The 25,685-nt window shown below is 44.9% G+C and overlaps 1 protein-coding gene across 2 annotated transcripts in view; it reads right to left on the bottom strand.

Moving 5' to 3' along the window:
* PRKAR1A (protein kinase cAMP-dependent type I regulatory subunit alpha) overlaps positions 1-25,685 on the bottom strand; it is a 289,055-nt gene that overhangs the window by 58,528 nt on the left and 204,842 nt on the right. For both annotated transcript variants that reach the window (XM_086930965.1, XM_086930964.1), the window contains one exon: positions 15,113-15,234. In XM_086930965.1, the coding sequence (XP_086787091.1) occupies positions 15,113-15,234 (122 nt within the window). The remainder of the gene's footprint in view (positions 1-15,112; positions 15,235-25,685) is intronic.

Genomic DNA, 25,685 nt, shown 5'->3' with positions numbered 1-25,685 from the left:
ATTAGGGTCTCTAGCTGGTCGTAATGCGCCCTGTCGTAACAAGCCAGTAGGGCTTGTGTATTAGCTACCCTCCACGAGTTTGCGGCTTGTGCTGCTACTCTTTTCCCTGATGCCTCTAGTATTTTTGACTCTGTCTGGGGGAGGTGCCTCCCCGGTGGTTTGGGAGTTGGCTCTTTTACGTGCGTTGGCCACTACCAGTGAATCAAGTGGTAACTGCCTTTTGATGCAAGTAGGGTCAGTAGGGGCTGCCCTATATTTCTTTTCTATTCTGGGTTGATTACCCGTGCCCTGGCTGTATCTTTAAATATGTCAGGTGCATGTTTCAGAACTCCCTTTAACATGGGAAGTGTTTTGACACTTTTTCCTGATGTAGGGAAGGTGTCAAACAAGAAGTCTTCCTCAAAAGGTTCGTTATGCATATCCACGTTGTGGAACTGTGCAGCCCTGTCTATGAGCTGATTAAAAACTACGGTGTCATCAGTAGGTGACGGCTTAGTAGGATAAGAGGACATATCAGGGATGGGATGGGTGTTGTAAGGGTCAGTTGGCTCTTCCCATGGTTCTTGTGGTTCAGGATCCTGTGGGAAGTCATATTGAGGCTGAGGCTCATCCCCTGTGTTACCTTCGTCGTCCCAGTGATGAGGGACAATAAGGAATGTATGGATTAAAAGGAGTAGAAGGCATGATAGGTTGAAAAAGAATGAAGGGTCTAGAAGGAGAAGTCCCAAAGTCCTTTTTCTTCAGTGGAATAGGGGACTGAGGTTCAAAGTCCAAAGGCCTCTTTTTCCTATGCAGGATGGTAACTTTACCAGTCTCTGGGTTGATATACATTTTTGCTTGGTCGTCAGAGGGATCTGGGTGGAAGAGTTCTTTCTCAACAGTCCTGGGTTGGGTGTTTGGCTTTTGTTTATCCACGACTTTTGGTTTAGTATGCGATTTTTTCGGCTCAGGGCCTTTTTTCGGATTGACTGTCTTTCGGGTCGACGTGTTTTTTGTGCTCCGTAGGCTTTTTCGGAGAAGTGTTTTCTTCCGAGTGGATGTTCCTGTTCGGATCGACTCGCCGGATCGGTTCGGCGAGATCGATGGCAGCCGGGTGACGCTGGACTTCGCCAAACCCAAGGGTGAAGGCGGACGAGGCGGCGGCTTCGGCCGAGGAGGCGGCGGAAGAGGACGGGGTGGCTTTGGAGGTGGCTACGGAGGCGGCTACGGGGGCCGAGGCGGTGGAGATAGAGGAGGCGGCGACAGAGGCGGCCGAGGAGGATTTGGAGGTAGAGGAGGCGGTGGCGGCGGCTGAGGATTCAGAGGTGGAAACCGAGGAAGGAAAACCAAGTTTGACGATTAAAGCATTTTCTCCCCTCCCCCATTGCACAAGGACTCTGGTTAGGATGGGATGTAAACCCCCCTTGGCCACGCGTTGACAGAGCCTTCTGTGAGGACATTCCAGTCTGAAGAGCAGTCCTGTCTGTGGCCGTCTGGATCCCAGCAAAGCATAAGGATGACGCCTGTCGGCTGTTTTTCTGCCGGACTATTCCTAGAGACTTTTTTTTTCAAAAGTAACGAGTGATGGATGTGGGAAGCGACATTTGTCTAAATTGTCACAAATTTATAATGTTTTATCCAGTGTACAAAAACAATTGTGTTTTCCTATCAACTTATGTAGTATTTTTGCTGTAAAAAAATGCAGAAATGTTTATGGTTTATGCTTCTCCGCCTTCGTGGTTCAGATTAAATGGTCTGAACAGAAAAAAAAAAAAAAGATGTTCCTGTTCGGATCGACTGGAGACTTTTGTTTTTTCGGCTGAGTGTCCTTTACCCGAGTCGATTGTCTTTTTTGGGATCGACTGGTGTCTTCGGAGCCGGTGTCTTCGGGCCGATGGGTCGTTCTGGCTTCGACGCGGGCTTAGGTACGGCGCCTTTTGCCGGGTCGAGGTTTTTTGGTGCCGAAGGCTTATTTGGGTCGGTGACCTTCTTTGGTTCGGCGCCCTTAGGTTGCGCGACCTTTTTTGGGTCGACAATCACTTTTGGTTCGACAAGTTTGGGCTGCATGGCCTTCTTGGGATCAACAGTCTTTTCCGGCTCAACGCTCTTGGCTGTGTGGCCGTTTTCGGATCGACGCCCTTCGGGTAGACGACCTTCTTTGGCTCTGGAACCTTCTTTGGGACGATGTTACTGGGCCCTGGTGTTTCTGAAGGTTTTGGTTTCGGAGCCGAGCCGGATGGCGGGGCAACCAAAACTTTTTTATGATCTTGGCTAAGGCCTTTTGGCGATGCCTTGACCGGAGCCGTTAACGGGGTAGATGGTGTCTGGGGCAGGGTACTCACGATTTGCCCCGGTGGGATCTCATCATCGGAGTCCGAGTAGTCCTCTATGGTGACGATCTCTAGGTCCGAGTCTGGCGCTTCTTGTAGCTCCTGGTAGTCATCGAAGATGTTGTCTGGGTCTGGCGCCTGTCGCTGCATTTCTTGCCTGGCGGCACGTCGGTTCCGAATACTTTTTTTGGATCGAAACTGTGCACAGGCCAGACAGCTTTCCCCATTATGGTCTGGGGAAAGGCACTTGTTGCATACTGAGTGCTTATCAGTATGAGGGCACTTGGAGTGGCATTGCGGGCACCTTTTTAACGGGCTTCTTTCCATCGACCGTCGGCTCACGTGGCGTAAAAAAGGCCCAACGGCCCGCGTCGACGACCGCTTGGAGATGGAAGGCTGTATTGAGTAGATGTACCGAACGAGAACAATACAGTCACATCGAAGGCCTTTCGGCCTTTAGAAAAGTTTTGTTTTTGATTCCAAAGTTGGAGTATAGGAGTTTGCATCCGAACCCAATGGCGGAAAAAAACAATCTGAGGATGCCCATGCGCACTGTAGTCCAGGGGAGGAGACACCTATCTCGTGATACTTCGAAGACTCTTCCAGAACAACAAGTGCAATCATCCGGACCCAACACTAGGCGGCGATCTATGCACAAGATATGAATTCAGCAGCCCACATGCCTCGAACTAACATATTTCACCTAAACTAAACTAGACTTAAACCACAATAAAACTAAAGTGGTCTGCTTTTCCTCATCACATAGGTCTTCTTCCCTAATCTTCAAGTGGAAAGTCCTTGATAATCCTTTGGAATTTGTCAAACTTACAAATATCTAGGTGTGCTAAAGGATGCTCACACTTCAGTTAAAGAACACCTAACTCTCGGAAGAGCAGCAGCAAACAAATTAGTTTGTATTAAAAAATCTGAACAAAAAGGATCAGCAGTACATCTCAGTACCATTTGCTTCAAGACATCAGAGCAAAATTTCTACCATAACTAACGCATGGATCCAAACTGATGAAGGGAAATGATGCAATCACTCTAAATCGGCTGCAATCAATGCTCTTCCAACACCTTTTCCGTTTGCCACAAAGAATAACAAATCAGATATTAGACTGGAGTTCGGTTTGTTCCACCAAGGTCGGTCAGAAGTGGAGCAAGACAACTCTCATGGATCAACTACAAAGCAGAGTTTGCCCAGAAAAGGTTTGCGTGGGCAGTGCTACCATCATATTCTGCATGGTCTCCACAATCAAACTTCACAACTCACATCGCAGAATCTGTTCAACATGCACTTTTATTAATTTGCATAGGGGCATATCTTTATAAGGACTGAACACCCTCCTGGAAGCAGTCTTGGCCGTACTCTCAATGCCACATCTGCAGCTACAGCCAAGAAATCATACTTCATCTGTTGTGCATATGCTTCCCGCTTTTACCCCAACGGCGAAAACAGTTATGCCCTTCCCTAAGGATCTTGCAAATTCGGTCCTGTCATCCTGCAGCAATATCCATTTTAAACGAACACAATATTGAGTGAGCTTGTATAACAGCGAGGTTCTTGAGCAGGCTGTTTCCACAATAACCACTGGTAATAAATAGCCAGGCAGTTATGGTTTTGTTCTTAAGTTTAATTGACTCCATTATGGCTCTGCACAGTGCATTCGTTTTGGATTTGCAACAAAAAACGAACTGTGACAGAGTATTTTCATAGATTATAGCAGAGCTACAAAGTATCTAATATAGGAACTCTTCATTTTGTCTGTTTCTGTCACTTTTGCACACTTTCCTGAATCCAGCTTAACGACATACCAGTTGATAGGTTCAACTTGATTTCAAGCTTGGTTTAGCAGGAATTTTACAAAAAACACACTGTATTACCATTTTAGACTTTGTCTACTTCTATGTCTTTATCGTGTTTCAATGAGTTTTACATGTAATGGTTTTAATTAACTCTGCAGAAGAAAACAAATGTATCAATGTGAATTTGGTCACCATAGGAGTTGGTTGTGTGACCGTTCTTCCTTTTGGTATATTTGCTCTGTTCCACCACGCTATCTTAATCTATCCTTTGCGTGACAACTACCAGCTCTTCCAGACTCTCCATTGTTTGTGATCATTGATTTTGTGGCCATTCCTGAAATGGCCTCATATGATGTCTTATTTTTGGTATCAACGGAATGCAAGAAGCCAACATTCCTAGCAGCTTCCCCACTGTCCTCACTATCAGAGCTTGTCCCTTCCGCTACAGCTTTATCTCCTTCAAAAACACTTCTCGTGGGGGAAAAACCTTCCCCCTGCATTGACTTTATTCTTGCTCTCAAGAACATTTTCTTCTGTTCTGGTGATGATTTCGCCATGTACACGATATTTAATTGGATGTCTCAAATACTTTATTTTATAGTTTATTACACAACTTCAGGTGAAAGTTCAGACAATGGTATGAGGAGCCTTGGGGTTAGGAAAAGTGACCTGGTTTACCTTACCACCCCAAGGACTAGCACAATCTGTTAACATAAGAGCAAAGAGGGGAGGATGACACAGGGGGAATAACTGGCTTTTAATAATAGAGTTCACATGCAGGATGAAATATGGGGGTATTCAATAAATTCTATCATGTGCCGCTCCAAGGTATAGTGCTAGCAGATTGGATGCAATTAAGGAGGTCCATGTAACACATCCAGGTGAAAGGGACAACAGAGGGCTTTTAAAGGCAAATGAACAGGACATCTTTTGGAAGAGTTTAGGAAAAGACAGTTGTGATTCACAGGAACCTGAGACAGAGCAAGATGGACAAAGATGAGCTGTTACTGCCACCCACCCTGCCACTAAGTCCACATTTGCTTTTCATGTTTAACTTGTTTGGAAAGGCATAGATGGTATATTTTAAATTCTCCAGCATTGGACCTTACATGGATTCAAAGACTTGAGCGTTGAGGTGGGTGTTTCAGGTTACATAGCACAACAGTGCAGAACATCAACAAGTCATAGAAACTAAGTGCCTGATTTACAAAGGGTCTCTGCACTGGTTTCAAATATAGTGCTACCATAATTTTATTACAGTGAAGTGCATGTCTTTTGTTTTTCCTATATTTTGAAGCGAGACTTAATTTCAGCTTTGGGAATTTACTGGCAGTTGGGAGGGTCATTATATAGGGATTCAAAGCCAAATGTTGACAATGTTTATTTTACATACTTGAGCCATGGTGCCTTATGAGCCCGTCCCTAATAATATTTTGGGTTAACCCAACCGTGTCCCTCCACCAGATTGATTGTCATAATAGAACCGGGCTAGGGATATTAAAACTGATATATGGTACGTTCAGTTCTTGATGCACAGTATAATTTGTCAGTAAATAAGATCCCCCTTGGGCAGTTTTAAACCTAAGCATTCACTCAGTCCACAAATATAAACATAAAACATGTAAAGAACAATGAGGAAATGTAGAAAATGTGAATATATAAAAAGGAGTACAATTTATTTAAACAAAAAATTAAAAACAGTTCAGGCTTGTGTCAAACAAACCCATCATGAATACAATGTTAATCTTAAAAATACACATACATATACAATACCATTGGCTTAAATAAAATATTGGGACAGAAAATAAGGAAGAAATTATTCCTATTCAAACAAGGAGAAATTCAAGAGTTAACCAGAGATCAATTCTGATCAATATTGTCAGTTTTCCGTCAGAATTGTTGTCTCCAAAAACTTAGTTCTCCCTTTCTTGTGCATCGACCCGTTTCGGTGGGCAATCAGTAAGAAGCTAACACCTTCTTCAGGAAAAATAGTATAAACCATCCCATTAAAACAAGAATCTTCAGTATTCAATTTAGAATCATAAGACTAGAGACACCCCTTGATTGGTATTCAGCTTACTCGTTAAGGGTCTAATTGGTGCTCCAGAAATAGCCCGTGGAGCTCATTGCCAGACGTGAGAATCTCAAAATTGATGTCGCCAATAATATCATGTGTCACACAGCACAGCGACGATACTTTCACTTTTATCAAACGAACTTTTTCATGCGTTTGCTTCCCAAAGTATAAAAACTCCAACTACAACGGCGTTGTTAAAAAGTTGTGGCCAACGAATATCGTGTGTCAATACACGAAACAGCACTAATGTTTCTCGGTTTATAAAGGAATATATACATTTTCCGCTTAAAAGAACCCCCAAGTCAGTTGGCGTTCTAAAAATGTGCAGCAAAACAGACTGGGCATACGCCTCCAAGTCAGGATTCAACTATGAGCCTAGTATAATTTGAACAGCTATTAGGCTGTTCAAATTAATTAGGAGGAGAGAGGGCAAGATGGCTGCCGACAGGGTGTACTGAGCAGTCGCTTACAGACCTCTCGCCGAATCTCCTTCCATGACAGTCTGAAGGATAGATATACCGAGTCAGGTAGCCTGTGACCTGAACTGTGGTCGGCGGTGTTGGATGGCGTCGAGATCCCTGCTTCAGGAGAGCCTATTGCATTATAAAACTGTGAAAGTAGCAGTGAGGATAGCTGGCTACAAGGTTTTGCAGTATTGCTGCGAACACGCGCTGAAGCTTTTTCATCTACCTGGGCAAGGATTTTGTAAAAGACAACAGTGTATAAGTAAGAATATGCCGCCGCACCCGCAGCGACCCGAGAGAGAGAAGGAGAGGGAGAAGGGGAAGCTAACCCCGGACATAACCGCAGGGAAATGCCCATTCGTTACTAGTAAAAAGGACCTTTCTCTGAGCGCTAAAACGGGTGCCATTCGTAAAGTAGCAGCAGCGCCGAACATGGCTTCGAAGAAAAAAGTAGAGAAAGTGGAGAAATCGAAACTGAAAGGTAAACCCAATAAACCAGATCAGAAGAATGAAAGGTCGGTGTCTGGAGGTTCCGAAGCTCTGCTAATGCTTCCACCGGCGGCTGGGGGCTCAGCTACAAGTGAATATAAGAAACAAATATCGGACCAGAATCTAATGGTGGCCAAAAGTACAGCGCTCCGTCAACCTACCTTGCTGGAGGCATTTTCGCCGAGGATCGGCAACTCGGAGCAGGTACAGCCTGAAGCGGAGTCAGAGACAGAGAGCGTCCCCGAGGACGCCGCGCAGAACGCTGCTCTCACCACGTCTCCGGTGGTTGCTAAGCAACAGACAGCTGAAGACTCTGAGGCTTCCGTGCATCTCGCTGGCAGTAAGCAGAAAGAAACGGGGCTGCTGATGGAGGTTCATCAGAGGTGATAGTCCCTGACGTCATTATGGGCGCTGGAGGGGCTGAACCAAAGGAGGTTGTCCTACGTGTGTATACCAACAATAAAAAAAGGAGGTGCCCTTTGTGGGTACTGGCACCGCGGACATGCTGGAGGCCCTAATGCAAGTGGAGGCCGAGCTGAAAACTGGGGACATTTCACTCATGGAAAAAACCCAGACAAGATTGGCCACCGCATCAACCGCAGGTAGGATAGAAGGGGCAGAATGAGGCTCTATGGAGGGAGAATGCTTTTACTCTGTTGATGAAAATACTGACACAGACTCACCCTCTGAAAGCGAGACTGCGAGTGAGACTGGGATAGAGGAGGAGGATGAGGGGGGAGTCAACCTCTACCTCTAGTAACCTGGGGAAAGAGAGTACACAAAAAAAGAAGCGGTCAAAGGCGAGAACAAAGACTCCTGGCTCTCTACCTAGGGTTGGAGAGAAGCTGGTATGGGATTATTCAGCTACCTCCGTGACTTATGATGAGAATAAAGCTGTACAGCTACAGGGCCCGCTTGATGTGATCTCAAACACACTGAAGCAGATGCAAGGAGAAGCTAGGGCAGAAAGCCGTAGATCAAAGCTTGCCACGAAAAAAATACATAAGACTCTTAAAAAGGTCAATAAGATGTATGATGGGAGGATTACCAGAGTGACTGAAGTTGAGGAAAGAACTGGAAGATTGGTGGATGAGATGGGGGCTTGGTAAGAGTATAAGAGCAGTCAGGAGAAGAGGGCTGAAGACATGCTTTGGAAGCTGGAGGAGGTAGAAAACCGCCAAAGGAGGAACAATATTCGCTTATTGGGAGTGGAGGAGGGGGATGAAGGGCAGAACATCATGCACTTTGTGACAAAATTGCTGCAAGGGGCCTTCCCAGAATCAGACTGGCAGTGGGATAAGGAGATCCAACGGGCCCACAGTTTCCCATTTACAATAAAGAAAGGTCGCACGACGGCAGGGGGAGAGAGCTCCCCTCCCTAGGGCTATCCTGATATATGTTGGAAATTACCTCCTGGGAGAAGAAATTATAGAGCAAGCAAGACCAGATAAAATGCGGACTTTCGAAGATATCTCCTTTTTTGCCAGACCAGATTTCTGTCACCTCACCGTGGAGAGACGATGGAGACTGAGGCAGCTCATTAAGCCGTTTCAGCTACTGGGTTCTGAGGCTTACTTGCTCTTTCCAGCTAGGCTGAAAGTAATCTCAAGAGGGAAAACAATGATGTTCTGGTCTGAAATAAAAGCCCAGGAATTTTTGGATCACTTGAAAGCACAGAAGGGAGGATAAAGTATAATACTAGATTATGTATCATTGAAGCAATAAGTACTTGAAGGTTGGGCATGGACTAACGTATAAACTATATTTAAATATATAATAATGCATGACAAGATTTTGTTAACTGGGTTGGTGGATAGGGAGCACGTGGAATTTAGTTGGAGTAAAGGGAGGAGCGAGGCGGGAGGTTGCGACTTACACACACTGAAGTAGCCACACATAGGTCTGGTGGCCTATTTGCCTTTAGAGGGGGGAGGGGGAGGGGAATGTTGGGGAGCTGGGTGGGTAGGGCGGGAATAGGGAGCACAGGGGGTTGGGGGCGGGGGGGGAGAAACGGAGAGAAGGAGTGAGTACAACAGTTTGGTCCAGCACAGAAACAGACAGAGTAAAGTAATTGTGAAACAGGAGACATATTATATGCCTAAGGATTGTGTGTATATACAAATTTATTTTTGAGACAGGACAAGAGGACAAGTACAGGTGCAAGGGTATGTGTAAGAGGATCTAGAAGTGGCTTAGGAAGGTGGCTAGGAAATAAGAAAAGTTGTAATGAGCTGTAGAATTGCGAGTATTAATGTGTGTGCGTTAAATGAGGCCAACAAGAGAAACAAAATTGCAGCATTGTTGGGTGTGCTACACTTGGACTTAGTATGTCTACAAGAGACTCATGTGGAGGTGGCACAAGGATACCTTCTAGGGCAATTAGGATTCGCTGTTTTAGCTAACTCAAAACAAGGTTCAAGGAATAGAGGGGTGGCGATCCTAGGGAAAATCAGGGATATGGTAGTAAATAAAAAACAGGAGGATCAGTGGGGGCGTTGGGTTATGTTGGATTTGACACTTAGGGGGGAGAAATTCACCTTGGTAACAGTGTATGGGTCAACACAAGATGATCCTGAGATATTTCAGTATTTAGATACGGAGTTGGCGAATTGGCCTGAGCCGATAGTGTTATGTGGAGATCTGAACATACATGACTTTAGAAACCCTCTGTTGCAGTCAGGGACCCCCTTTTCAGGGAGAAAAAAAAGAACCTATAGGGCATTATGCGATCTGGTTAGTAATAACTCCTTGATTGTCCCTTGGTTAGAGCTATATCCAGCCATAGACGGTAGTACATTTTATTCTGCCCCACACAAAGTGATGGTTAGGTTGGATTATTTTTTAACTTCTGGGTCCCTCATAAATAAGATCACGATAGAAAAACACCCCCGCTTAATCTCGGATCATAGCCCGTTGGTTTGAACTATTAAAATAGGTCAAGACAGGAGGGAAATTAGGGAGTGGACATTTGAAAGGGCATTATTGCAGGAGGAGGGGTATAAAGAGCGTATGGGATCCTGGATTAGAAGCTACTGGGATATTAATAGAGGTACAGCTAGCTTGGGGATTGTTTGAGACGCCTTTAAGGCTAGGGTAAGAGGGGAGACGCTGAGTTACGTGCTAGCTACAAGGGCAAAGGAAAAAAGTATGATGACGGATCTGAATAGGAAACTGCTGGAGGCGGAGAGGGGACTGGGAGAAACGATTCATCAACAGCAGTCTCTTGAGCCATGTTTATTGAGAATTGTGTCACTTAGGGCAGAAGCTACAGAGTATATGTCAAGGAAGGCGGTGGGGAAATATCTGGCTAAAAAAGAGGGGATATATGAATTTAGTGAAAAAGTTGGGCATCTGTTGGCTGCACGTACTAGGCAGCGAGCGACTGCAGCTGACATTTTGGAGATGACAGATCAGCATGGAAATCGAGTAGTAGGGGCTGATGGGATTCGGGAAATTTTTAGGCAGTTCTACGCATCCCTATATAAAGAAGATACGGAGGGGGATTCACAAGAGGTAGAGAGTCATTTGAGGGGTGTGGTTGCAGTAGGTATCTCGCCAGAAAGTAAGGAAGAGTTGGAGGAGCCATTTAAGAAAGAGGAGTTCATAGAGGCACTAAAACTTCTCCCTTCTGGTAAAGCCGCAGGTCCTGATCAGCTACCTGTGGAATTTTATAAAGTATTTTATGATGTGTTGGGTATGGACATGTTTGATGTCATGAGTAAGGCACAACTGGGGAAATCAGTTCCCGAGTCATGGGGGGAGCGGATGTAGCGGTGATCCTCAAAAATGGGAAACCTGCAAATCAACCAGGATCATACAGACCAATTACGCTAATGAACGCGGATGTGAAAATTTTCTCTAAAATCTTAGCTAGAAGGTTGGCAGGAGTTATTGAAAAGCTAGTTGTTAACTCCCAACACGGGTTTATACCAGGCAAGGGGACTACTCAACATACGAGGCAGGTAATAACATGTTTCGATGCAGCTGGTATCCCAGGAGACTATGGTAGCAATTTTTTTAGATGCTGAAAAAGCTTTTGATAGAGTCTCCTGGGATTACCTATGGGGGGTATTGAGGTGGAATGGCATTGGCAAGAAATACATTAAAGCAATGCAGACGCTGTATAAAAATCCTACAGCTAGAATTAGGGTGTGTAGGGGGCACTCAGCAGGAATCAGTATTGAAAATTGAAAGAGGAACAAGGCAGGGCTGTCCATCGTCACCTCTTTTATTTGCTCTATATTTGGATCCCTTTCTGCGTCGGCTGGAATTGAATTATGGGATTCCTAGGATGAGCCTGAATGGATGTGAAGTTAAAACATTGGCATACGCGGACGACGTGGCTATCTTAACCCCTTATCCGGAGGAGGCGATGGTGGAAATAGAGGGAGGCAGAACTTTTTGGACGAGTCTCCGGCTATAGCTTAAATAAAGCTAGGACCCAAATAGTCTGCAATCGATACGTACAATATGGAGCAGATACAAGAGTGGTAAAATCTGCAGTTTATTTGGGGATGGAAATATCTGCAGATTTGGAAGTAGTAGTGCAGATTAATGTGGCTCCCCTATTGGTGAAGGTAAAATCGGATTTGGAACGGCTTAACAATTTACATTTGTCCTTGGTTGGGTGTACAAATGTAATTAAAATGCTTATACTCCCAAAATTTTTGTATTATTTTAGGGCAATTCCGCTATTTTTTGAAGCAAAATGGTTTTCGGCATTGGAAGGAATCCTCAATAAATTTATTTGGGCCCATGGCAAAACACGTAGGGCGTATCGGTACATGACTCTCCCCAGAGAAAGAGGTGGTTGGGGGGCACCCGATTTTAAACTGTACTATTGGTCTGCGGCTATTCAATATATGCAAGGCTTACTAGGGGGGGAGAAGATCCAAGGGTAAGGGATTGGTCTTCTAGAATTTATTAGGCTGTACTTGGTGAAGAGGTGGAAAGCTGCTTTATAGCTTGTGTAGAATATGGACGTTTTAAAAGGACTAGATACAAGACGGTGGAGGCAGGAGTTAAGATATGGACGGCATTTATGAAAAAAGTTGGATTAGGAAGGTTTAATCGATACAGCAGGTTGTTTAAAAACAGGTCATTCCCAGACGAGGTGTTTGGTAATATAACAATGGAGAGATGGATGCAAAAGGGGGTAGTAAGTATTGGAGATCTTCGGGGGCTGGAGGGTTTAGTCACTTTTTTGGAACTGAGTACTAAGTTTGGGTTGAATAATAAGGACTTCTTTAGGTATCTGCAAATTAGGAGTTTTTTGGGAAATAAGCAAGGCGGGTTGGTTGGGTACAATAAAGTCGAGATTATGGAACAGATAAGAGTAGGGGGGATTGTTCAATAAGAAGCCTATACGCCAGTTTTGTGTGCGGTATGCAGGATGATATGGATAAATATAGCAAGAAGTGGGTAGAAAAGCTAGAAGGGGATTTAGGATGGTTTCAGGACTCATTGGACTTAGGGCGCACAGTTCTTTGTTCGGCGTCTTTACAGTCGCAGCATTACAAAACTATATATTCCCTTTATTACACTCCAGCAAGGATAGCAAAATGGGGAGGGACAGAAGGCATAACCTGCCCGCGTTGTAATTCAGGAGATGCGGACATAATACATATGTTTGCGTTATGTCCACAGCTACATACACTGTTACGAAACCTGGAACACTTCTTAGAGTTTTCATTAAAGATTAAGTTGGAACTTAAGCCAGTACACATACTTTTAGGAATAGTACCAGAAGAAGGGGAAGGGTATCAAGAGTTTGTTTTCCTGGCTATGGCAGTATATAGATTATGTATTGCTAGGGCATGGTTAGACCCTAATCCTCCTACACTACAAGTATGGCTGGCTAGTTTATTGTCCTCATACAATCTGGAAAAGCAAATATATGCAAGGAAAGGCAGTAGGGGAAGGGAAAGAGGGTTGCGTATTTGGAAGCCAATAGCAGATTGGCGTAGTGGGATAGGATAAGATACATTTGAAGAACTGAAAACTAGATGGGAATTCAGGGAACTGTTTTATGTTTACTGTTATCTGATGTTAAATGTTTTCAAGTATGAATTATATAGGCTGTGTATGTACTACTTTTTCTTTTTTCTTTGCAAATGAATAGATTGTATATTACTTTGTACTGCGCTCTGTCAAAATAATGTGCTGAGTTGTAAGAAAAAAAAATATATATTAAAAAAAAAAAAAGAACAGCTATTAGGCAAAGATAACAGTTTTTTAAAGAAGATATCTTCTTTTCGTTGTAAAATATCAGCCTTAGATATTCCCCATATCCCTGCTCTATATGTGGCTGATGAAATAGCTTTAGCAGAGTAAATCTTTTTAATCTGTTCCAATGGCCTAGTGCCCAATTTTTTCATGGAGGAGCGTGTGGTCATAATACTCTTTTCCAATACGTGGCATCTATTCGCTATCATATTTCACCATGTTCCTGAGCTATTAAAAAGTACACCCAAAATATAAAAAGATTTTAGTAATTTCCACTCTCCACGCTGCAATGAGGAATAGGGGTGTTTTTTTTGGTTGTTTACCCACAATTAAAATATATGTTATTGCCTCATTAACCTTTAAGTCCAACTAAGCCATATAGGACACAATTATTAATCAGCTTTTGCAAAGCTATGTCAGTCCTAGCAATTAATACGACATATTTGGCTTAAAGCAGAATGGGAGTCCGTTTGTTATTTACCATGGGGACGTCAATTACAGAGGGATCCACTACTGATTCAACGCCGTTGGTATCCAGTGAAAACTGAAAGGGGCTAACACACACCTCTGCCCGACGCCCCTATGGATAGGGAAAGATCTAGTACATTCGCCCAGACTACCAAATCTAACACATGCAGAAGACAGAGTATAATAGGAGAATGAAAGATAATATAGGTTTGTCCAACCCCATGTCCTTCAAGATAGTCCATAGCCTACTGTGTGAGACCAAGTCGAAAGCTGCAGAGATCAGAGATGTTTTATTCTTTAATTTGGGTGTATTTAGCTGCGATTAAAAAAGCTTGTCTTCTTTCCGGTGAAGAATTGGCTTGGAAGTTTGGTCTGTCCTGTTCCCATGAGGCACTGGGTCAGACTAATTTGCATATAGCCAGGTTCGAAACTGGGGTGATGCAGTGAGCTAAATAACGGTGATGGATCAAGCCCTGATCTCTTGACTGGGTAAGAGTGGTCTGCTTATTTCAGACACTCTGTTCATCACCACCCCCTTTTTGAATCGTTAAATTCAAATTTAGGCACTTATCCAAAGTCCCCATCCCTTTTTAAAACCATATTGCACCGGTATAAATATATTTTTTTCACCGCCCACTCCTCTAGTTTGTTTAATAACAGAAGACCCATTAATTTTAAGGTGCGAGCTAGTTTCCCGTTTGTATTTCGGAACACTATATTTATGCAAGCTGCCTGTTTGGTAAAAAATAGAAGTTAACAAAATTGCATACCAAGAAATATGGAGGATTTTTGCATAACACAAAATTGGAGAATTACGTCTAAGTAATTACAATTTTGCCCAGGACTAGAAATAATTAAAAAAACATTAGTTTAATAGCCAAATCTATGACCCAAATTTCAGTAGATGTAGGTACTTTGAATTTCCCTCTGCCCAAATAGGAAGCTTGTACTTCCCACTTTACATTAATCTATTAGGCAGCCTTTCATATAGAATTATTGCATTTGAGCCAGGAAGTTTTATATTTTTTTTCTAATTTTTAACATGGCTGAGACATCGAAAGAGGTTCTCTTCGGGATGTCTGGGGCTAAATGCAAAAATGCCATCTCTCAGTAATCCTCCAATTTCCTGCACAAGCATAGGAGTTCAAAATTTGTTTCACATTCTTGATTGAGACCCCTAAAGACAGGGAAAGCAGCATCCTTTACAAGTCAGAAAAGCAGGTCAAGTAGGTTTACAAATACACCAACTGCTCCTAAAAGTAAAATGTGCTCACCTCTAATATGATGAAGAACTCATCTCCTGGTTCTCCCTGCACCACAATCTTTTGTCCATCCTCAAACTGAACTGGCTCCAGTGCATCCGCTACTGTCAATCGCTCCCATTTATCCAAAGATTCTATGTGGAAACATTTTTACACAGATAAATGCAGATGTTGTACAGTAGAGGTCAAGTTCATTTTTATTTGTTAACAATCTGACAGACAAATGGCATTGAAAATGGAAAGGCTGCTAACCTGTAATCCTTGTTCCCCATCACAGATATTCTGTCTTGGTTCCTTACAATACACAATCTCTACACATGTGCAAGACAGCAGAGCACAGCTTTAAATACTTATTTTATCAACATTTGAAAAACCTTTCAAATAATTTCATACCATGAACCAGAATAGAGAATCCAGATAGACCACCACTTACGACTAGACTTCTGGTTCAGAACAGCTGAAAGATGACCATGTGGTGCCTGGCACGCAGAGCACGGGTATGTGGGGAGGACACTACAGGTGCCCCCCAGGCCACTTAGAAGTGGCCCACTGGGAATGGGGGCCCTGCTTGATGCCAAAGTCAGTTTCCGTCTGACTTTTCATGGCGGTGGGACCGCCATGAAAAGGCAGTCGGAAAGGAACATTGTAATCCCCTACGGCAGTGCATGCACAGGCACCCCATCCATGTAGAGATAGGAGTCTGGCTGCGCCCAATGGAATCTTCTTCAGTTGTGGAATTAATGCATCATGGTTTGGGGTCTGCGACCACACCGAGTTGGAAAAAAGGATAGAAGGAACTCATTAAGGTCAGACTAGTGTAGTTTTTCTGTTATGTCCTTCCACTCTCAATCACAACTACCACCAACAGTTTGTTCATGTATCTGTGTATGAAGATCTTTGTGCAATGAAATTCAGTGAAACAGGTTTGTCTTTTGTGGCTGAAACCCAGAAGAATGAATTTTACTTACAACGCCTGCCCACCATTATTAATCCAAACACTCTTTGACAGAACACATGGGCCATTGAGACCTATGAAAGTTTACAAATCAATGCACCTAAAAATAAAAAAACAGGAGGCTTCTAACCACTGACAAGAGTGGTCTTTGAATGCTGATTCTTGCATTGAACAGAACCTTCAAATGAATCACATTTGAAATCTTTCAGTTTAGCAGTGGTTTGGGACATGGGGTAACTGGGACTGGGTGCAGAATGTATTTCTCGGATTCGGCATGGGTCACACAACTTGTAGAAGACTGAGGGTTGTTCAGTCCTGCAAAACGGTCAGAAGAAAGCTGGAACCACTGGTGTGCACTATGAGAGGAAGCATACATGAGGCTGAAAAGATATATTGTGTAGTGATTAAGTTTCCTATTTTGCAACCTCTTGAAAAGCGAGTTCCTTGGTCGAGCTGTGGAGTGGAGAGAGAAAGGGAGGGGGGATGGCGTGGGGTGGGAGAAGAGGGGAGGTGAGAAGAAACCGATACAGAGAGAGAGCAAGAGCACACAGGAGGCAGACTAAGCTAGGCAGACCAACAGACAGACGAGGGAGAAAGGAAAAGTGGGGGAGGGGAGGGGGGGGGGAGAGGGAAGAGAGAGACACCAACAAAGTGGGGGTAAGGAACAGAGTGAAAGCTCCCACTTGTGGTCCTCCATTGACATGCAGAAGGTGAACTCAGACTGTTGGACCACAACCAGGAACATTCCCTATTGCTGCGTCCACCGCCACATTCCCTCTAAACTCAGCGTCCAGGAACTCACACCACCCACTCTGTCCATATAACAGGTGGAGGTGGTGCTGTCTATTAACCCTTTCGATGCTGATGACGAGCTCAGCTCGTCATGATGCACAGTTGAGCTGTGCTGATGACGAGCTGAGCTCGTCATGAATAATGTACTATATCAATGTCCAGCACAGGAGGGGGAAAACGCCTAGCAGCCAAGGTGTTAAGGACTGATTAGCGCTTCCAGATACTGAAGGGGGGAAACTTCATAGAAAGGGGAGAACTTTTTGTACCTTAAAACGCCTACATGTAAACACTGCATGACGTGGGTCAAATCCCCAGGCTATCATTCCTCCCACATAGGTGCCATAACCCAGCGAGGAGGATTCCTTGACCAGGGATGGCAGCGGAGGGCTGAAAAGATTAATCACCTTGACAGGAAACAAGAAGAGTAGAGCACAACCAATGTGGATCAGTAGGAGGACCCAGCTATGAATCATGACTGTCTCCCACTGGTCAACAAGTAGGAAACTCAGTCCCCCACAAAAAGACAGTGGCGTGCGGGAGGAGTGAGAGTGGGTAACATTTTGAGGTAGCAAAGATGGCAAAGGACAGCAGACATTGGAATTGCTAATTCGGATGGAGAACTTTAGCTCAAACATTGCAGCAAAAGAAGTATTACATCTAATGACAAACCTGAGCAGGCTGAGAAGTATGTGCTTGACTGCTGAGCTCTCGAATAGCGCAAACATTTCCAGTATTGCAGATGGACCTGTCCTACTGGTGACCTCAGATCCTGTGAGGAGGTTGTAGCCCTGCTATTCCTATATTGGTCAGAGGAGGAATGGTCCTTCTCACAAAAAGCAGTCCGTCATCAAAAGACATGTTCTGCAGGGTGTCCGAGGTCCACGGAATGGATTTAGTCACTGTATACGTAGAACAGATCAGCTTTGAAGCATCCAAGCCACCAATGACTAAGACAGAAAATTACTTCTCCATAGAAAGGCATTTGGAGTCTGCTTGGTGGAAAGGAAGCCTTCACCTAAAAGGTTTCGCGATGGATGAGAGGCCAAGATTTTCAGATCACAGACTGCAATAATGTCGTCTGGCTATTTGTGTACTGCTAGGCTAGAGAAGAGTATTACCCATGCAGCCAGAACAGATTTCAGCAGAACCTTATTGAAAGTAGAGCTCGGCAACTGCTGAAAGACAAGAGCTCAGTGAAAAATGTTGACACCGGCGCTCTGAGGGGAAAGCAGGGCTCGACAAATCCACTCGACCGCTCGCATTTGCGAGGTAAATTTTATGAGGTCGAGCTATTTTTAGGTCCTACTCGCCCTTTCTGGCGAGTAGGAAAACATACTAACTTTTGTCCTCTGTCTTTGAAAACGGAGCAAATGTGACAAGATATCAAGATTTAAAGGTCTTTTTATTGCTCACAAAGCAAATGAGCAATAAAGATGCCTTTAAATCTTGTTACGTTTGCTCCGCTTTCAGAGACGGAGGTCAAGTAGGTTACTGTTAGGTCGAGAAGATTTTTTAAGGTACTAGACCTGCAGGACTAGTACCATTTTTCAGATTTTTTTGAGCCCTGGAAATGTGATAGCTAGAGTTTAAACACTGCAGTTGTAAAGAAAGATTTTCTCTGGTCTTGGCGCCAGGGGGAAATGTCCTCCTCCACAGACCTATCTAAGACAACAGTCATATATAAATCAATGGAAAAATAGCTTCAAAGTAAGACCACAAACCTATATTTTTGGCCTTAAAGTCATCTTCCATGCAAACATGATCTCTATCAGGCATGTTTATGGCATCAGAATCAAATCCGGAATGCTTCTCTAAATAGAAGAATTTACCTACTGCTACCTTGTGTTATTTGATCGTATACCACTATCTGAAACCTTATAACCTACTACCTCTTATTTACGAAGAAAATGACTTTGCTAATATCTTATGCTTTATAGTATGGTATAATGTAATAGATAACCTCTCTAATAGAAGGTAGTTATCTATGCTGTCACTTGAGCCTTATAATTATCTACCTTACATCATATATGTTCGAATGGAAGGAGGCTATTTATGCATTCACTAAAAGCCTTATAACTATCTACCTCATACTTATATGCTGTTTAATGGACTTCAGCTTATTATTAATTTGCTTAGCTTACCTCTATGTAAAGCGCTCTGATACCTACGGGTCTTGTTCGCGCTATATAAAACTTTTCAATAAATAAATAAATAAATAATATGTGCTCTAGGAAGAAGCTGCTCATCAAGGCAAGCTCGGACCTTCTCTTGCTCTACATAGATATTTTGAGTCAACCTTGAGGGTGGTGCTGATAACTACTCAGATGCACGCAGCTACAGCTACTGCTCATGCACACCCAAACAATGTTTTAAAGAAGTTGCAGGTGGGCAGTGTGCACCTGCTAAGCGCACAATTATTCAACATCACTACTTGAAATGGTTTAGTGGCCTATGTATACTTTGATTGTATGCACAGCCACTCTGCTCCAATAAACAAAAAAAGTAATAAAAAATAAAGCACAGGCAGAGCCAATGAGAAGTGCCTGGATACTTGCATCCATTTGCTTATTCATCCATCCACCTAATTACTCATCATCCATGCACAGAGTGGTTCAACCCAACATTGTACTCTTGCATCTATTCTTTCACCAACTAAATTATTTCTGTTTTCATCTACTCACCCATCCATAATACCGCAAACTCATCAATCAGGGAAGCACTCTCAGTTATCAACCACACCTACTTGCTTTGATACTTTTCTATCGTCACAAGTGTTATACCTTAGAGTGGTGAGCAAACAAGGAGTGCCCCGTCAAATGGCTAAAGTTGATGATTAACAAAAGGGTAACGTTTCTCCCTCATGCCGTTCCTCTTATTTTTTTTGGGGTGTTAACAAGAGCTTTGGCACTCTAAAAAAGAAAAGTGACCAGTGTGCATGTTGTGAAAATAACTGGGAGCTGGAAGTGACCTGGACAAAATGTTAGCCGTACAAAAACAGGTCTCGATTTCACCACATCTCTGCCCTCCACAGAACCTAGGTTCCCTCAACAAGGGGATTTAGGTAGTGGATAATGTAGCAGTGTTAGGTAACACCAAATTCTCTTTAACGGCTTATCTGAAACCATATTACATGAACAATTTCAGGCTCTCAAGGAGAAAGCACTTCTGGTGGGTACAGCGTTCATTTCACACTGGTCCAATTTCCTTTTCACCAAGAGTTTACCTTGTATTAGTTACAACGTGCAGACATCAAATGCAGTAACCGTGTCTTGTAATGCAGAGTGGCACTTTGCTGTAGGTGATTTCTCTCCAATTCAGGAGGAAGCCTCGTATCTTGCCCCCGTATGGTGTTAGTCCGGAAGGCTTTTTATTTGCAAGTCATTTTAAGTGGGCCCGACCCTCTTGTCATTTGCCCCTTTCCATTCACTCTACACTGTCCTGTGGTGTTAAAACCCCCTCCACACATCCATGGTTCCCCTGATTGAGGAAGCACCTCTCTCAAAGGAGAAAGTGAATTGTAAAGCCCCAATGCCTTTGCTGTGTCATGGCACTTTTTAATGTATTGGAAGTTACCATATTTCTGCTCAAAATAAGGTTTCCCCTGTGAAAGGCATATCGGTGATGAATGACTGTACACCAAATTTGAACCTTGACACTCCAGCAAGCATGCCTGTCAAGGGTGGTACAAGTGCACAGCTGCAAGCTCGCTGTGTCAGATGCATGTAGTGCAGATTTCAGGCAGGTACTGCCATTAGGTTTCTCTCCTGTACTACTGCCTTTGCTGTTTTTATGTATTGCTCTGGGAGATATTCCAGCCGGTCGGCGGCGGTGGTTGGGCCACTTTTACCTCTGCCTCTAGAGTTGCTTCCCTTAAAGTACCCTCTAAAATGGCCCAGAGAGGATTGCTGGCCTGGGGTGCGCTCGTAGGACATGGAGGCTTTGGTGGAGGTGGTCTTCGAGCCTCCACAGTCAGCTGTGCGGCAAAAGGAGTCGCAGGAAGCAGGTGCCCGAAGTGCACCCGTCACTTCAGCGGTCTCTAGATCTTTTTTGATAATTTCTAACTTTTGGTCCACTTGTGGACCAAGGAGATGATGACCATCAAAAGGCAGGCTCTGGTGAACTTCTTGCTTAAATCCAGAGATATGGATCCTTGATTGCCTGCGTAGAAGGGCACTGAAATTTACCCCCACCGGTTCCCTCTCCTGCTTCTGGCAGCAGAGTCAGCTGCATCTAAGGCACAGCAAATGCAGGTGTTAAAAATCAGCTTCCCCTAAGAGACTATTTCCTGTGCCCTCTGGGAGGTATGGTAGGAGCTCATCCATCTCGTTCCAGTGGGCACAATCATATCTTGCAAGAAAGATGACAAGAGTTAGCTGTACACCAGTGGTTGGTCGATTGCGTGGCCACTTTTCCCCATCGATTTAGGAGTTTACATTCAGTCTCTGGTGGCAGGGATCCCCGCTGGCCTGGGAGTTGGTTCGCTTACGAGCATAAGTCGGGTGGGAGCTGACCACGAATGTAGATAGGGTCAGTAGGGAAGGCTACATACTTTTTGGCCCCCCTAGATGTTATGATTTTGGCTTGGACAGGATCTTTGAAGATGTTTGGAGTGTGACATAGCGTATCCTTTGAGCATGGGGAGGAACGGAGTAAAGTGGTGAGGAGAGGGTTTCTAAAAGGAAGTCCTCCTCTAGGAGATCTGTATGAAGAACCACATTATGAAAAAAGGTATCCCTACCAAGGAGTCCCTAATAGGACTTCAAATCATCCGAAGGGGAGGGACTGGCAGGGTATAGGTCAGGGTCTGTCCGACCCCGGTGGGTCTGCATTATAGGAGTCCCTTGGGTCACCCTGTGGTGGGGTGTCAAATAGGTTGTCCCTTTGCCCCCATGTCTACCCATTTCAGAGTGTGAAGAACCCTGAGGAGTCATGTCAAGGGGGTCTCTTGAGGAAGGAGGCGGGGAGGGCATAGGCTAAGGAGCATGGTGAGGGGAGGGTTGTGCATGGGGTAAGGGGCTGGTAGCCTTATCCCCTTTCTTGTGCTGTTTTAATGGAACAGGAATGTCCAAGGCTTCCTTGAAGGACAGCTGACGTTTCCAGGGTGAAATAGCAGGGCCCGAAGGGCAGGCAAGAATCCGGCCCATATGTGGGGGTGGATGGCCAGATGTCTGTCTAGAGTCAATCTCCATACACCTTGTGGAGAATCAGCTCGACTGCGCCAGCATCATACTTGCTGGTCGATGCCAGCAGCTATGACAGTGCCAAAACAGATGTGGTCAGCGCAGAAGCAGATGTGGTCAGTGCTAAAAGGGTCGGCTCAATGACTGAGTAGCCGGGCCGAAGCAGCTTACCTCAACGGCTTCTTTGGCGCAATATAGGAAATGGGCGGAGCGTCCGAAGTGGTGTGTCAGTGTCTAACATGGCCAGAGGGCAGTGGTGGGCCGAAAGCCTGTGAGAAATCAAGAGCACTTTGGCAGAGGTCTGCTTGGTTTGAGAGTGGTGTCGAGGGCGAGGGGGTGCCGTACACACAGACTGCTGGGCTGGCGGAAGGCCCTCAATCTCCAGATCGGAGCCAGAGCTATCTTCATGGGTGAAAGCCTCTTCATCTGCCGCCGACGTTTGTGGATGATGTTCCCCCCCCCACCCCCCACTTGATGTCCTCAGGACCGAAGAGGTCTAAGGTGTCGCTGCCACTCCTATGCAACATCCCGAGTCTATGTACTCAACAGTCACAAAAAGTCTTAGAACAGAAGGAGAGACAGGTGTTGGTCGGGCGACGGGCACAGATTGCAAACTTGATGGAGACTGGTCTGAGGATATTTCGCATGGCAGCAAGGACAATACTGAAATGACATATGTTCCATCACAGTCGAGGAATGGTGGAAAGATGCGACAGATGGGAGTAGGCCCTCAAGGACAAAGCCCAGGAGGGGCTGCTGTCTACCCGCTCAAGCAAAGTACCCAAACGTTTGTCCGAGAAGGCGAGTAAGGAAGATGCAAACAAAGTACAATACTGACAGAGGGAGGGAAACCACAAATCGAAAAGAGCACCGCAACAATGTTGACTCGGACCATAGGGGCACATGTCCGAACCAGACAGAGGAAAGAAAACTAACTAAGGAGTCGATGACCATGCACATTATCATTAAGAGGAGAAGTCACAGTAGCTCGTGACATGAAAGACTTCTTTGTAGAAAACAACACATCTGGGTCCAACACTGGATGGCAGGAGTATGCCCTGCATGTGTAACTACAGCCATAAATGCCTCAAACATACTGATTCTTTGTGAGAGGAGCAGACTTTCTAGTAAGAAATAGGATTCAGTTTGTTCCTCATGTAGTTGGAACTCCATATATGCTGCCCTCATAAGAACAGCATTGTATAAGGCAATGTCATCTGAAGGTGATAGCTTTGAGGTGTAAAAAGCTATGCCCTCTGCTGGTCTGACTGTGTCCAAATCAGGTCACTCCTCTTTCATTGACCCAGAGTCCTGGATAGTGCTTGGTTCATAATGTTATTCTTTGTTCAAAACATATTAACTGCTCTTCTTGGCATTCAGGTGTTGTGAGAAGTTCAAGTTCTGTCTTATTCTCAAACTTATCCTCCTGTGCCCTTCCCGGGATCCTGGAGCCCTTGAGAGAATCGTTGAATTCACACTTCTTCTGGAGCAGTGACGCCATCTCTCCTTCGAGTCGATATTTCTTTTTTTTTCTTTGTATTTCGTGCTGCGTGGAGTCCACCTTTTGGCGCCCGTTTCCTTTAACTCATACTCACCCCCTGGTCCAATTCTCCTTTCGGAGTCGAGCCAGAGTCTGAGGGGTTGGAACCTCAGTGTCTGTGTTTAAACCCGTGAGGCTCCTTGTGTTTTAAATGCACTTTGACTGCTGAGTGTTTTAGAGTTACAGGTCATTTCTAGGACAGAATCTGAGGTGTTCTGCTTAGCTCTACCGCAATTCTGAAGAATTGCTGGCATGCGCTTTCACAGTTTAGTTTTCAATGGCTATTTTGGCATCTCCTCACTTTAGAGTTCAACAACAGTCTCCTCAAAGTCGACCCCTTTCCCATGAGTTACTTTGGTTTCTTCACAGATTTCTTTGTTTCTCGACAGTTCCAATCCCCTGCAAGAAGACGGTTAGGTATGCGAATGCATCATGGTGTGGCGTTTCCACCCCTGTTTCTACCTAACTTTCAGAGTACTGGGAAGAAGCTCCTCACATACTTCAAAGCCATCTGACCTATGGCCCTTGGGAAAGTAAAGATTTCACAACTTGTGTTTGTCCTTTTAAACTTGTCGAGGGTGGACAAAATCTAAATGGATATTCTCTGTATCCCCAAAAGTCTCCAACCCCCTGATCCCTTGGTCGATGCGCCACAGAAAAATCAGTCTTCAGACTCTGTTTTTTTAGGTTCTCTTCAGCGTCTGCAGACTAACTTTTTTTATACTTGACATTTTCCTCTGTGTCCTTCAGTGTCGTTCAGCTACACTCTAAAGATGGTGATTGTGGGCGCACTACTGAGTCATTGGGGTGACTACTCCCCTTACAGGGCAACTACCAAGAGAAGAAAAGAAAAGAACAAAAAAAAGGAGGGAAAAATCTTGCCTTAACCACTAGACGGCAGAAAAACCCACAGCATGTAATTTTTGCTCACCTCCGCTGCCCACTTTCCTCCGTCATCTCCCAGCACCCCTAGCCTCGTTCCAGCACGGCTGTGTGCCGCTTGAAACCAGAGGGCTGACGGGGTTGCTGGCGCCATCTTGGAAAGGGCAGTAGAGGCTTGGTTAGCGCTGCAGCTTTCGCGCACTTAACCCATTTAAGGGACGCCCCATGCGCACGCGCCGGGCCTTCAGGCAAGCCCGTCTGCGCCCGGCCGGGGCTAGGGGCCCCCCACTATGCCCGTTTTTTAACTTACTCCCGAGAGCAACTTTGCTCAGTTCAAGGCCCATGGCCGCTAAGTGCCTCTACCATCGATATATTAACAATCTCGGCCTAAGCCAAGCGAACTCCTCTACTTCCCTGCCTCCCCACATGCCACCTCCTCCAACCCCCCTTACGATTGCAGTTTGCCCCCTGCCCTGCACCAGCCATCTCAGCCTTCCTCCTTAACACCAGGTCGGCCGTCAAGCACTATCTTGAATTATTCATATTTTTAGACACTATCAAATCAGACCTCCTGGTTCTGCTCAGACTCATTGTCTAATGTGCTAGCGGCCCTCCCTTCCTCATACTATGTCCTACGCGCCGACAGTCCCGTAGGAAAGGCCGGAGGCGGTGTTGCCCTGGTTGTCCGCTCTGGACTTCATTTCCAATTGTTATCATCTGCGCCCATTATGGCGGTCGACTGTTTAGTTGTTCGGTCGGCCTCCTTTCTCACCCCCATTACGTGTGTACTTGTTTATCGCCCCCCCTCAGCAGACACCGTACTTCATCTCCGCTATCCAGTACTTCCTAGCAACTCTAGCAGTGAACAACTCGTCTGTTTTACTGCTGGGGGATTTTAATTTTTGGCCCTCTGACCCGGCTGAGGACGCGATGTCAAAAGAATTCACTGAACTCCTCCTCAGTCTAAACTTTTTATCACACATTCATACCCCGACCCCTGTCCGAGGACATATTCTGGACCAGCTCTGGTCACTCAATATACCTGTATCCCCCCCCTGTTGTCATACCTTGTTCCTGGTCCGATCACTTCCTGGTCTCTTTTTTCTTAGACCAGAGTCTTGCTAAAAGAACCCCTCTTCCCAGAAATACCTGGGCCCGCAACTGGAAACAGGTAGATGTACCCTCTTTGTGCTCTTCCCTCTTAGCTTCCTGTCCCACCCTTACTGACTTGCCCCC

This window comes from Lissotriton vulgaris, chromosome 7 (assembly GCF_964263255.1).
Source record: "Lissotriton vulgaris chromosome 7, aLisVul1.2, whole genome shotgun sequence".
NCBI lineage: Eukaryota > Metazoa > Chordata > Amphibia > Caudata > Salamandridae > Lissotriton > Lissotriton vulgaris.
Note: the sequence above shows the minus strand (reverse complement) of the source record. Positions and strands in the feature narration are given on the sequence as shown.